Genomic DNA, 11866 nt, shown 5'->3' with positions numbered 1-11866 from the left:
AATTATTTAATATAAAAGAGTAATGATTTTTGAAATCCAAATAACTTTTTCTTTTTTTATTATATAATTACTAAAAGTAATGTTTTTATAAAAAGAAAAGTTTTAAATTATTTAATGTAATAAGATTTTTGAAATCTAATTTTTTTTAAAAAATAATTACTAAATGTAGATAATTAAGAAAGTAAAATATTACAATAAATTTTCTTTCTTTGAGTATATTATAAATTGAAAACAAAAACTATCAAAATAATCTACGAATTCTACTGCTCCTCTAGCTTGCTCTTCTTGCCTCTTGCTTATTGCCTCTTGCTACTCACTATTTGTTGTCAATGGCTGCCCCTATTGTAACCCTAATGGTTGAGAGAGAAGAGACGGTGATGTCACCTTCAAGGGGTGGACAACCTATTCGCAGAAATGCTCGTTTTCTCCTCCCTTCCCTAAATGTGGAGGAAACCTCACCCACAATAATGATCCCTCATTCTGCAAACACTGTCCCAAATGACGAGGTTTTCTTCGATGGGAACAATGGGTGTCCCAAATGCGCCCTCTCTACCAACCTATATGGGAGAGAGCTGGGATCGCAGAGGCCATCACTGGTTCTCTTTGCAAGATCGTCCAACAAAAGGAGGTTATCCTCGAACTCTCCGATAGATGGTGCTCCGAAACCAAATCATTCATCTTCCCATGGGGGGAAGCTACGGTCACCCTTGAAGACGTGGCCGCAATCGGAGGTTTCAGTCTGGGGGACTTTTGTGTTCTCAAGCCATTAGAAACCCCCGATTTGAAGGAGATTGAAGATTTGCTGATAGCGGAGAGAAGGGAAATTGTCCGCTCCAAAGCATCCAGAGCTTGTCAAAAGCTTTGGATGGACAAATTCATGGACAGTGGGAGTGATATAGAGCATGAAGCTTTCCTATCACTTTGGCTGTCCAGGTTCGTTTTCACTGGACCGGCGATTGACACAGTTCGAACCAATGTGTTCCCAATTGCCGTACACCTCTCGAGGGCAACCAGAATCGCCTTGGCCCCGGCTGTCCTAGCCAGCCTTTATCGGGACCTTGATTTGCTTAAACGACGGGAGCAACGTAGCACGCGCAAACCATCTAAATCGAGGCGGCCGCCGAATAAGATCACACTTTGGGCTCCCTTTCAGATGGTCCAGGTTTGGATATGGGAGAGGTTCGAGTCCTTGAGGCCACAGGGCATTAGGACAGTGGGGATGACGGAGCCAAGAATATGCAGATGGCATACTGCGGGGACAGAGGGCCTTGAAAATGAAAACATCGCTCGAGTTTTCAATGAGAGCGGGAAGAAGTTTGTATGGAGGCCATACACGACCCGTGATTACAAAGGGTTCATGTCAGAGCTGTATGGTAAGAAGGTGGTGAGGGTGTTCGACTCGTATTATTTAGACAGGGAAGTTCTGGAGGACTTTGTACGTTGTATCAGGGTATCCGAGCTTGTTGGGGTGGAAGTGGATTGCATTGAGCAATATCTGCCTCATCGAGTGGGGATGCAGTTCGGGTTTGATCAAGACATTCCCGTAGGTCAAGTTGCTCGTGAAGATGGAACTTCTGAGATTGCGTGGAGAAATTATGCTCGGCCCATAGTAGATCATGTCATTAATGTGCCAACAAGATTGTATGAGCCTAAAATGACCACCAGGTACTACCGTTGTTGGAAGAGATCCATAAGGATTCATCTTGGGAGGCCACATAGAAACAGAAATGAAGTTCAACCACCGGTTGTGAATCAAGAAAGAACCACCAGAACTGATGGAGTGACGATTCAACCACCAACTCGTGATCTTGCTGCTTCTTCTTCGGCTCATCATCCCGGTTCAACAACATTGAATGTAACAAGAGACCACTCATTACCCCAGCCAACTTGTAATGTTGCTTCTTCTTCTTCGGCTCATCCCGGTACAAGATTGATTCTAATAAGAGACCCATTACCGCCCCCTCCTGGATTCTCTTCCAGAATGATATATGCATTGGACACTCAGAACGGTGTCATTCCGATCCCCTTTCGCCCTCCTCATCAACCATAACCCTTAATTTTTTTTTTTGTAATTTTGCTTCATTTTTAGAAAATGTAATTGGTTACACCTATTTATAAAATTTGACTTTTTGTATCCAATTCTTTTCATTAAAGAATATGTACTGTTTTTCTATGTATTTTTAGCTGTTTTCTATGTTTTTTTAGCAGAACATAATTATCCTATGGTCTTGTAAGATAATAATGACAAGTTTGGTATAAAGGAAATAAAGTATGAATTCTGGAATATGTAAATTTCTTAAATGAATACATAATTTAGACATTGGAGGAGATACAGTCAGCCAAATGATATAGACGTTTAAATTAGCAACGGTAATATTTGATTATGGGTCTCTAAAGGTATTTCTTTTAAAAATTGATTTTGAACTATATTATTAAAATATATTTTCTAGCTATTTTTAAAAGCATTTTGTGGTTGTTTTTTTTCTTCCTTTTAGTGTTTTTTATTATATTTTTAGCTCAGCAATTATTTTGATATAATCAGTTAACTATAATATGTAATTCAGCCCAACAATTTTCTTTTTAAGACTAATTTTAAATTTTAAAAAATATTTAATTGAAAATTTAATATATATATATATATATATATATTTATAAAGTCTGTAGAAATTTCTTTTTAAATACTTTTTAAATACTTTTTAAAATTAAACTCAGATCCATAAAAATTATAGACATATATTCAACAATAAACACTAATAAAAAAAGACAAGCACGAAAAACACCGTATATAAATGAAAAACATCAATTTATCGTTAAAATAATTTATTTATCCACATTCCTAATAATTTTACTCTAACAGTTAATGTGAGAAGCCAAATTCATGATATTTGGATGTTTAAAACACCAACAATACACATTTAGAAACACATGGATATGAAAAAATTTGTATTTTACTTAGATTAGATTTGTTTGGAAATTATTTAGTAAATAGAACACAAATTCAGAACTTATTAGTTGTTTCTCATTTGGATATGGATAAAAAATAAAAATTATTAAGTGCTTTCAAATGAGACCTATAATATCACAACTACATTATCAACCAATTAACATCAACCTAACAAATAGTACGTACTATATTGTCAAAGAAAAGGTCAGTGCAACTAAGGTTTTACCTTATATAAAGTGGCATGGACATGGGAACCTTGAAAATCTGCACCAACCAAATAATTCATAAGCTTAAGGGTTTTCTCTAATGGATCATCATCCATAAGCCTACAGCACAATAATGAGAATATTACCTTAGACGTACGCCAAAAAGAGGTGTATATACCTAACTCCTGAGGTTCTAGGTTCGATCTCATCAAAAGACATTTAACACTTTGGGTTAAATTGATTGAGTGTGTTTGTAGGCTATATATTTAATCTACGGGAATTACTCGCCACTCTAAAGGAGAAACGAAAACCTAACGTTCAAAAAAGAATAATGAGAATATTTAAACAAAAAAAATAGGAATAGACTATTACCAACTTCAGTCTAATATATAAGACAATTAACTTACTATTTCATCAAACCCAAACTTTCACAAAAATGAAAAAAGAATAAATCATTTCAAGCCCAAATAAAATTATAAACATAGTTTTTACCTAAAACATAACGCATAACAATTAAGTTCAAACAACCAAATAGATGTACTTTATACATAAGAAAATTTAGAGATGGATTAAAATTACACAACTAGATTAATTCCCTTAAATGAGTTTTATAAAACATGAAAGAAAATGCTAATGTAGAAAATCCTTATTTTAATTCAAGTGATTTATATTAATTGTTATTTATTATTATTATTTTTTATATTTGATATTTTTCTCATATTCATTTATTTTTCTGTTGGCCGCCCTACTTGAAAACAAACGGACCGGAGCTGTAAATTGTCATAGTTATCGGGGAGAAAAAGAGAAACACATTAAGTAGAAGATAACATTTTGAACCGGAAATTTTCGGTTTGAATTTTCATTCGAAACGTTAGATCAGATCGGATTTTGACCGGTTATTCGAAAGGTAACCGAAAATTAGAAACCGAACCGTTCATCTAACCGTTTCGCGGACGGACCGGTTGGATCAACGATCGAACCACGTATTTTAAAAATGAGAAATAATTTATACAGCACCCTTATACAACAACTTTATACAACACCTATCGGCTTTAGAAAGAAAGAGAAAATATATTTTAAAAAAATACCAGAGAGAAAAGTATTTTCACTTTTTTGCCAAATTAGGTAGGTGTTATAAAAAGGTGTTGTACAAGGGTGATATATAAATATTTCTCTTTTAAAAATATGGTTATTATCATGATCTCATGTGACCCATCAAATATTATTACAATTCCCTTCATTTTATTATATTTTGTTTATATATTTTGATCTTATTGATTAGAATAACTATTTGAGCAATGAAAAGAATAACTAATTCATAGTTATTTGTTAATTATGTGTTAACTAATATAATAACTGATTCCTAATTATTTTCTAACTCATTTCTTACCCTGATAGGGAAACTTAACGAAGGCCACCCACTCTACTGAAACGGGCGGGCTAATAGCCCTGTTTTTTTTATGTCATAGGGGAGGGATATTTCCACTCAATTATATGTTAGAACCATTTTTTATGCGTTGGGTTAAGATTTTTAAATGTTTAAACTGGTTTTGATAATTTAGCTTAAATAATCAAAAATGGAGAAATTGTTGGGTTAAGATTTTTAATTAATTTAAAATAACTTAACAATTTTGATTTGATGATTGATGAAATGGTTTTGATAATAAATGGATAAAACTAAGTTCAATAATTGTTAGTCATATCAAATATATAAATATATATTTAGATATCAACATAGTTTGTAGTGTAGTGGTAAGTACACCTGCTTGTTATGTTAATGATGTGGGTTCAAATCTCACAAGACGCATAATTAAGAATTGGATTTTTATTAATTTACAGGCATAGCTCAAAGTCAACGCGCTTAGACGCATAATTAATAATTGGATTTTTATTAATTTACAGGCATAGCTCAAAGTCAACGCGCGTGGTTAGACGTGGGCGTCTAATCAGATGGACGACTAAGATGATTAAATGAGGCGTCTAAGCAGATGAACGGCCAAGATGAGGTGTTAGATGGGGGCGTTTAAACTGATGGACGTCTAAGATCTAAGCAGATGGACGACCAAGATGAGATAGGGGCGTCTAAGAAGATGGATGGCAAAGATGATCAGATGGGGGCGTCTATGAAGATGGACTACCAAGATGAGATGTCTAAGTAGATGAACGTCTAAGATGATCAGTTGATCAAATGGACGGCTATGATGATTAGATGGGCATCTAAGATAAGTAGATACATCTGAAGGAAGATAGACGTCTAGAGGTTGGGCATCTAAAGGCAGATGCTCTTCCAGACAGCTGACAATAGAGCTCATCAAATGAATAACTGCCACATTTTCCATAATTCAAATTGCCTGTACTGCATTGTACTACCACGATCTCAATAATCTTTTCCTGTTGTACTACCTAGTACCTCATGGATAGTACATCCAATGGAAAGATGACATGTGTCCAAAAGAAGGATTTGACTGTTGAAGCTTTTCAAGAATAAATTGCTGCCTAAGACAACGGACAAATGGCTGGCTTAAAATTTAAGAGAGAGAGAGAGAGTTGTTTCATTCATTTAATAATTCAAGAAAGTTCCCGAAATCAAACATCTCACTTATCATCTAGCCGTGAATACATTGTAATTACATAGTAGACAGCTGAAAGTAGAGCTCATCAAATGAATAACTGCCACATTTGCCATAATTCAAATTGCCTGTACTGCATTGTACTACCACGATCTCAATAATCTTTTCCTGTTGTACTACCCAGTACCTCATGGATAGTACATCCAATAGAAAGATGACATGTGTCCAAAAGAAGGATTTGACCGTTGAAACTTTTCAAGAATAAATTGCTGCCTAAGACAACGGACAAATGGATGGCTTAAAATATAAGAGAGAGATAGAGTTGCTTCATTCATTTAATAATTCAAGAAAGTTCCCGAAATCAAACATCTCACTTATCATCTAGCTGTGAATACATTGTAATTAAATACTGTTTTTTATGTGAGAAAACTTTAGTGCTGTAAGTTGAACACATGTTGGTTTGTTCAACACAAAGTTAGCTAGATTAGTGAACTGTATTTGATTCAAAGAAGTATAGTGAAATCCTTCCAGTGGTTGGAAGAAGGGGTGACGTAGGAGAGTTTGCTCCGAACATCCATAAACAACTTTCTGTGTTTTTTACTTTCTGCCATTCATCTTTCATTGGTTCAAAGCTTCAAATCCGACGAACATTTCCGCACTTGAATCTGTTTCAAGAGTTTGAAGGATTTGTGAAGAGTTGAAAGAGATATTAATCCATATCAAGATTTCTATCAAACCGTTTATCCGAAGTCGTCATCAATAGCCAGACACCCGTCTTTATTGGTGTCGTCGATCCTATCAATTGGTATCAGAGCCTCATTTTCTATTCTCAAGGTTCTAAGGAATTTGAATCATGTCTATGGTTGTCATCAACAATGTTCCCATGTTCTTAGAGGAAAACTTAGTCGTGTGGAAGGCGAGAGTCCACGCTCATCTAGCTGCCAAAGATGATGACATGTGGTTTGTCATCACCAACGGTCCAATAAAGATTGAGAAGGCTAGATCTGAGTGGACCAGTGAAGATAAAAGAAAGAACAACGTCAACAACATAGAAAAAGACATCCTCTATAAGACATTGGATGACAACATGGTACACAAGATCATTACATGTCCCACTGCCAAAAATATTTGGGAGAAGCTGACTAAACTGTGCGAGGGCAACGAGCAAACTAAAGAAAATAGACTCATGGTTGCCACAAAACAGTTAAATAACTTCAAGATGCGTCTTAGAGAGACGATGACTGAGTTCGATAAAAGATTCAGTAAGGTTATCACTTCTCTATCCACTCTAGGCAAGACTTACAGCAACAAAGAGGTTGCGATCAAGGTCATGCGTGCTTTGTCCAGAGTGTGGGATATCAAGACAATGGCGATGAGGGAATCTAAAGACCTCAATAAGATGGAGCTCTATAATTTGTTAACCGATTTGAAGGCCTACGAGTTTGAAATAAACTTTAGGAATGAAGAGGAACATTCCATATCCACCATCATAACAAATGCATTGGTGACCGCTGATGAGCCACCTACTGCCACTGTTGTGAAGGCTGCTGCTAAGAAGATTAGCAGCGATGCCATTGCTCTTTTCATGAAGAAAATCTGCAAATTCATGAAGAAAAGACATTTCAAGGAAGGAAACAACAAGCAAAAGCGTGATGGGAAAAAGAAAGATGAGAAAAAGAACAAGAAAGAGCTGAAGACTCTCATGGCGGCTGAAAGCAAAGCCAAGTGGGCCGACAGCGACTCAGATGATTCATCATCTAACGATAGTGATGATGAAGATGTAAATTGATTCATGGCAAGAGAAGAAGAAAACTCTAAAGAATCTGAGGTATGTGATTTCTCACCAGAAAAGTTTACACGAGATGAATTAGTGGCTGCACTCAATGACATGTTCATTGAGTACAAGAAACTGTCAGACTGTTTTGATGAACGAAATTTGAAAAACAAATATGATAGTTCTTCTTCATCTCAAAACAATGATTCTGAAGTTTTTGAAAACAAAATGGCTGAGCTCGCATCTGAGAATGAGAAGCTCAAGGAAAATGTTCAAACTCTATTTTCTGAAAACCAACGTTTGACATATGTGGTCAGTTCCTGGACGAAGTCTAGAGATGCATTCAGACAACAGATAAGTATGTTGAGGCTTGTCGGATGTAAATCCGGTTTAGGATTTGATGGCAATGACTCAGACAAGTCTTGTGAAAAGATAAACCCAGAAACTGACAAGTTTAAGTCTATAAACTTTGTTAAAGGGAGCTTAACTGAGAATGGAACTGATCCAAGCTGTGATGAACTAACCTTAAAGGATGAGATTACTTATGTTCCGCCAACTGTTAGCTGGCTGACACTTAAGATGGAAGCAGCCAGTAAGTCTGGCATATTAAAACTTGATAGGAAGTCAAAGAGTTTTAGACAAAAACTATCCTCTAAGATTAACAGTTCAGTTGCTAGCAGGAAGACATCTGCTAAGCCTAAATCATACGCACCGATCACAACGCAACATGAGAAATCCATAAAATAATCAAAGTATGGATTCCCAAGGGATTAATAAGACATGGACCCAAAGAAAATTGGGAACCAGATTTATTGTCTTTAAATGCAGGTAAAATAGGAAAGCATCTTGGAAGAGCAAGACGGCATCTGGACAGCCGACTGCTCGAACATAGCATATGACATTCAACAGCCTGAAGTGGCTGAAATCTTCACGAAGCCACTTACCGAGTCTAAGTTTTCTTACCTTAGAAATATTTTTAGGATTGTTAGATTACGATAATGCCTAGATTATATTTAAATCATGAACTCACCTTGTGTTGATAATTTAGTTTAAATAATCAAAAAGGAGAAATTGTTGGTTAAGATTTTTAATGTTTAAACTGGTTTTTATAATTTAGTTTAAATAATCAAAAAGGGAGAAATTGTTTGGTTAAGATTTTTAAATGTTTAAACTGGTTTTGATAATTTAGATCAAATAATCAAAAAGGGAGAAATTGTTGGGTTAAGATTTTTAATTGATTTAAAATAACTTAACAATTTTGATTTGATGATTGATGAAATGGTTTTTGATAATAAATGGATAAAACCAAGTTCAATAATTTTTAGTCATATCAAATATATAAATATATATTTAGATATCAACATAGTTTGTAGTGTGGTGGTAAGTACACCTGCCTGTCATGCTGGTGACCAGACGCATAATTAATAATTGGAATTTTGTTAATATACAGGCATATCTCAAAGTCAACGCGCGTAGTTAGACGAGGGCGTCTAATAGATAGGGCGTCTACCGCATGGTTAGACATGGGCGTCTAGTCAGATGGACGACTAAGATGATCAGATGAGTAGATGGACGTCTAAGTAGATGGACGGCTAAGATGATCAGATGAGTAGATGGACGTCTAAGCAGATGGACGGCCAAGATGAGGCGTCTAATAAATTGTTAGATGGGGGCGTCTAATAGACTTTTAGATGGGGGCGTTTAAGCTGATGGACGTCTAAGATCTAAGCAGATGGACGACCAAGATGATCAGATGGGGGCGTCTAAGCAGATGGACAACCAAGATGATCAGATAGGGGCGTCTAAGCAGATGGACGGCCAAGATGATCAAATGGGGGCGTCTAAGCAGATGGACGACCAAAATGAGGTGTCTAAGTAGATGAACGTCTAAGAATCTAAGATGATCAATTAATCAAATGGACGGCTATGATGATTAGACGGGCATCTAAGATAAACAGATGGAATCTGAAGGAAGATAAACGTCTAGAGGTTGGGCATCTAAAGGCAGATGCTCTTCAAGACAGGTGGAAGCTGGCAGTAGAGTTCTATAGACAGCTGGCAGCAGAGCTCATCAAATGAATAACTGCCACATTTTCCATAATTCAAATTGCATGTACTGCATTGTACTACCACAATCTCAAGAATCTTTTCCTGTTGTACTACCTAGTACCTCATAGATAGTACATCCAACGGAAAGATGACAACGGAAAGATGACATGTGTCCAAAAGAAAGATTTGACCGTTGAAGCTTTTCAAGAATAAATTACTGCCTAAGACAGTAGACAAATGGCTGGCTAAAAATATAAGAGAGAGAGAGAGAGTTGCTTCATTCATTTAATAATTCAAGAAAGTTCCCGAAATCAAACATCTTAGTTATCATCTAGCTGTGAATACATTGTAATTACATACTGTCTTTTATGTGAGAAAACTTTAGTGCTGTAAGTTGAACAAATGTTGTTTTGTTCAACAGAGAGTTAGCTAGATTAGTGAACTGTATTTGATTTAAAGAAGTATAGTGAAATCCTTCCAGTGGTTGGAAGAAGGGGTGACGTAAGAGAGTTTTCTCCGAACATCCATAAACAACTTTCTGTGTTTTTTACTTTCTGCCATTCATCTTTCATTGGTTCAAAGCTTCAAATCCGATGAATATTTCCGCACTTGAATATGTTTCAAGAGTTCGAAGGATTTGCGAAGAATAGAAAGAGATATTAATCCCTAATAGTATTTCTATCAAACCGTTTATCCGAAGTCATCATCAATAGTCAGACCCCGTCTCTATTGGTGCCGCTGATCCTACCATTATGTGTGCTATTTCAAAAAACCAATGTGTTTTCTAGTTGGATAATCTTTTTAATTAGTCAGTCTTTGATCTCCCATTCATCTTAATCTAGAGGATCAACCTCTAGCTCTCAACTAAGATCAAACTTTGGTCCAAACCATTTGGGAACTAAGATCCCATGGTGCTCCAACCCTTCAACTCCTGCGAAGGATCGCGTTGTCTAGAGCAACATACAAACCACATGTGATCCAATCTCCTCTATCATAGACATAACTCATTCATCACTCTCATGAAAGCTTCATCCTAACAACAAGGAGGAACCTCTAACTATAAAATGATGAGAAATCACATATAAATAGTGCTATCATGAGATTATATATTTAAAAAAAAAAAAAAAAAACATGTTTAAGGTATTAAGAACAATTCCATTGTGCTATTCATGGGATTAGAGCTATCACTTCTCTCACAAGTTATTTAAAAACAATTTTGAAAACAGTAGGCTCACCCAAGGCAACCCAATTGATTTTAAAATTCACTAAAATACTATTTTTTTTAAAGCCGGTGTATTTTATTTATTTATATATTTAAAAATTTAAAAACAAATTATTATTTATATATCCCTATATGTCCAAATGAAGTACTTTCTCTCTCTCACTCTCTCGTATTTCTTAAACAATATTTTTCAATATCTTAATAAATAGTTTTTAATTGCAGTTTTATAAATCGTATTTAAAAATTTATAAACTGCATTTAAAAACTATTATTATTTATAGTTTTTAGATGTGATTTATAAAACTGTCGTTATAAACTATTAACTACGATATTTTTATCCTCTATATTAATTAATATAATTTTAACAAGATTACTTTTAACTACGGTAAAATTATCGCAGTTAATAGTTTTATGTAAATGATAAAAACTCTATACAACAATAGTCTAGAAAATTATATTTATGAAAAAAATCATCAAAATAATATTTAACTATAATACAAAATAATTTATATTACAATTTTCTTAATAATATTTAACTATAATAAAAAATAATTTATATTACATCAAAATATTATTAAAATAAATTTTGATTATATTAAACTATAAAAATAATAAAATATGTTTATTAACATAATTAATCAAAATAAATTATCATTCTCAAAATTTATAACAATTTCTCTTCCTTCTTTAAAACCTACACAAGAAATATTCAAATAAAAATTTATAAATTAACAATAAATTATAATTTAATAATTATATATTAATTTAAATAATTTTTATAAAAAAAACAATCACTCAAAAATATTATCTAAAACAATACAACAATAATAATGATTAAAACAATCAAAACCTACATAAACATAATTTTTTAATAATTATAACCATTTAATAACCACAAGCTATCTACATAAATTCACAACCAAATAATATCAAAACCTATCTCTATATAATATATATATATATATATATATATATATATATATATATATATATATATATATATATATATATATATATATATATATATATATATATATATATATATATATATATATATATATATATATATATAATGATGCTTAATTTCAAAGCGGCAGGATA

At 33.9% G+C, this 11866-nt stretch overlaps 1 protein-coding gene across 1 annotated transcript; it reads left to right on the top strand.

The window, feature by feature from the left end:
- Positions 1-538: 538 nt before the first annotated feature.
- On the top strand, positions 539-2050 carry LOC124910864. The gene has a single exon (XM_047451524.1). The coding sequence runs from the start codon at positions 539-541 to the stop codon at positions 2048-2050; it is 1512 nt and encodes a 503-aa protein (XP_047307480.1).
- Positions 2051-11866: the final 9816 nt, after the last annotated feature.

The sequence above is a fragment of the Impatiens glandulifera genome, chromosome 1 (genome assembly GCF_907164915.1).
Source record: "Impatiens glandulifera chromosome 1, dImpGla2.1, whole genome shotgun sequence".
Classification (NCBI taxonomy): domain Eukaryota; kingdom Viridiplantae; phylum Streptophyta; class Magnoliopsida; order Ericales; family Balsaminaceae; genus Impatiens; species Impatiens glandulifera.
This window is presented reverse-complemented; position numbering and strand designations above follow the sequence as displayed.

Bases quoted from the DNA above. Each gene is read 5' to 3' on its own strand.
- LOC124910864 (XM_047451524.1), top strand. From the start codon at position 539: ATGCGCCCTCTCTACCAACCTATATGGGAGAGAGCTGGGATCGCAGAG.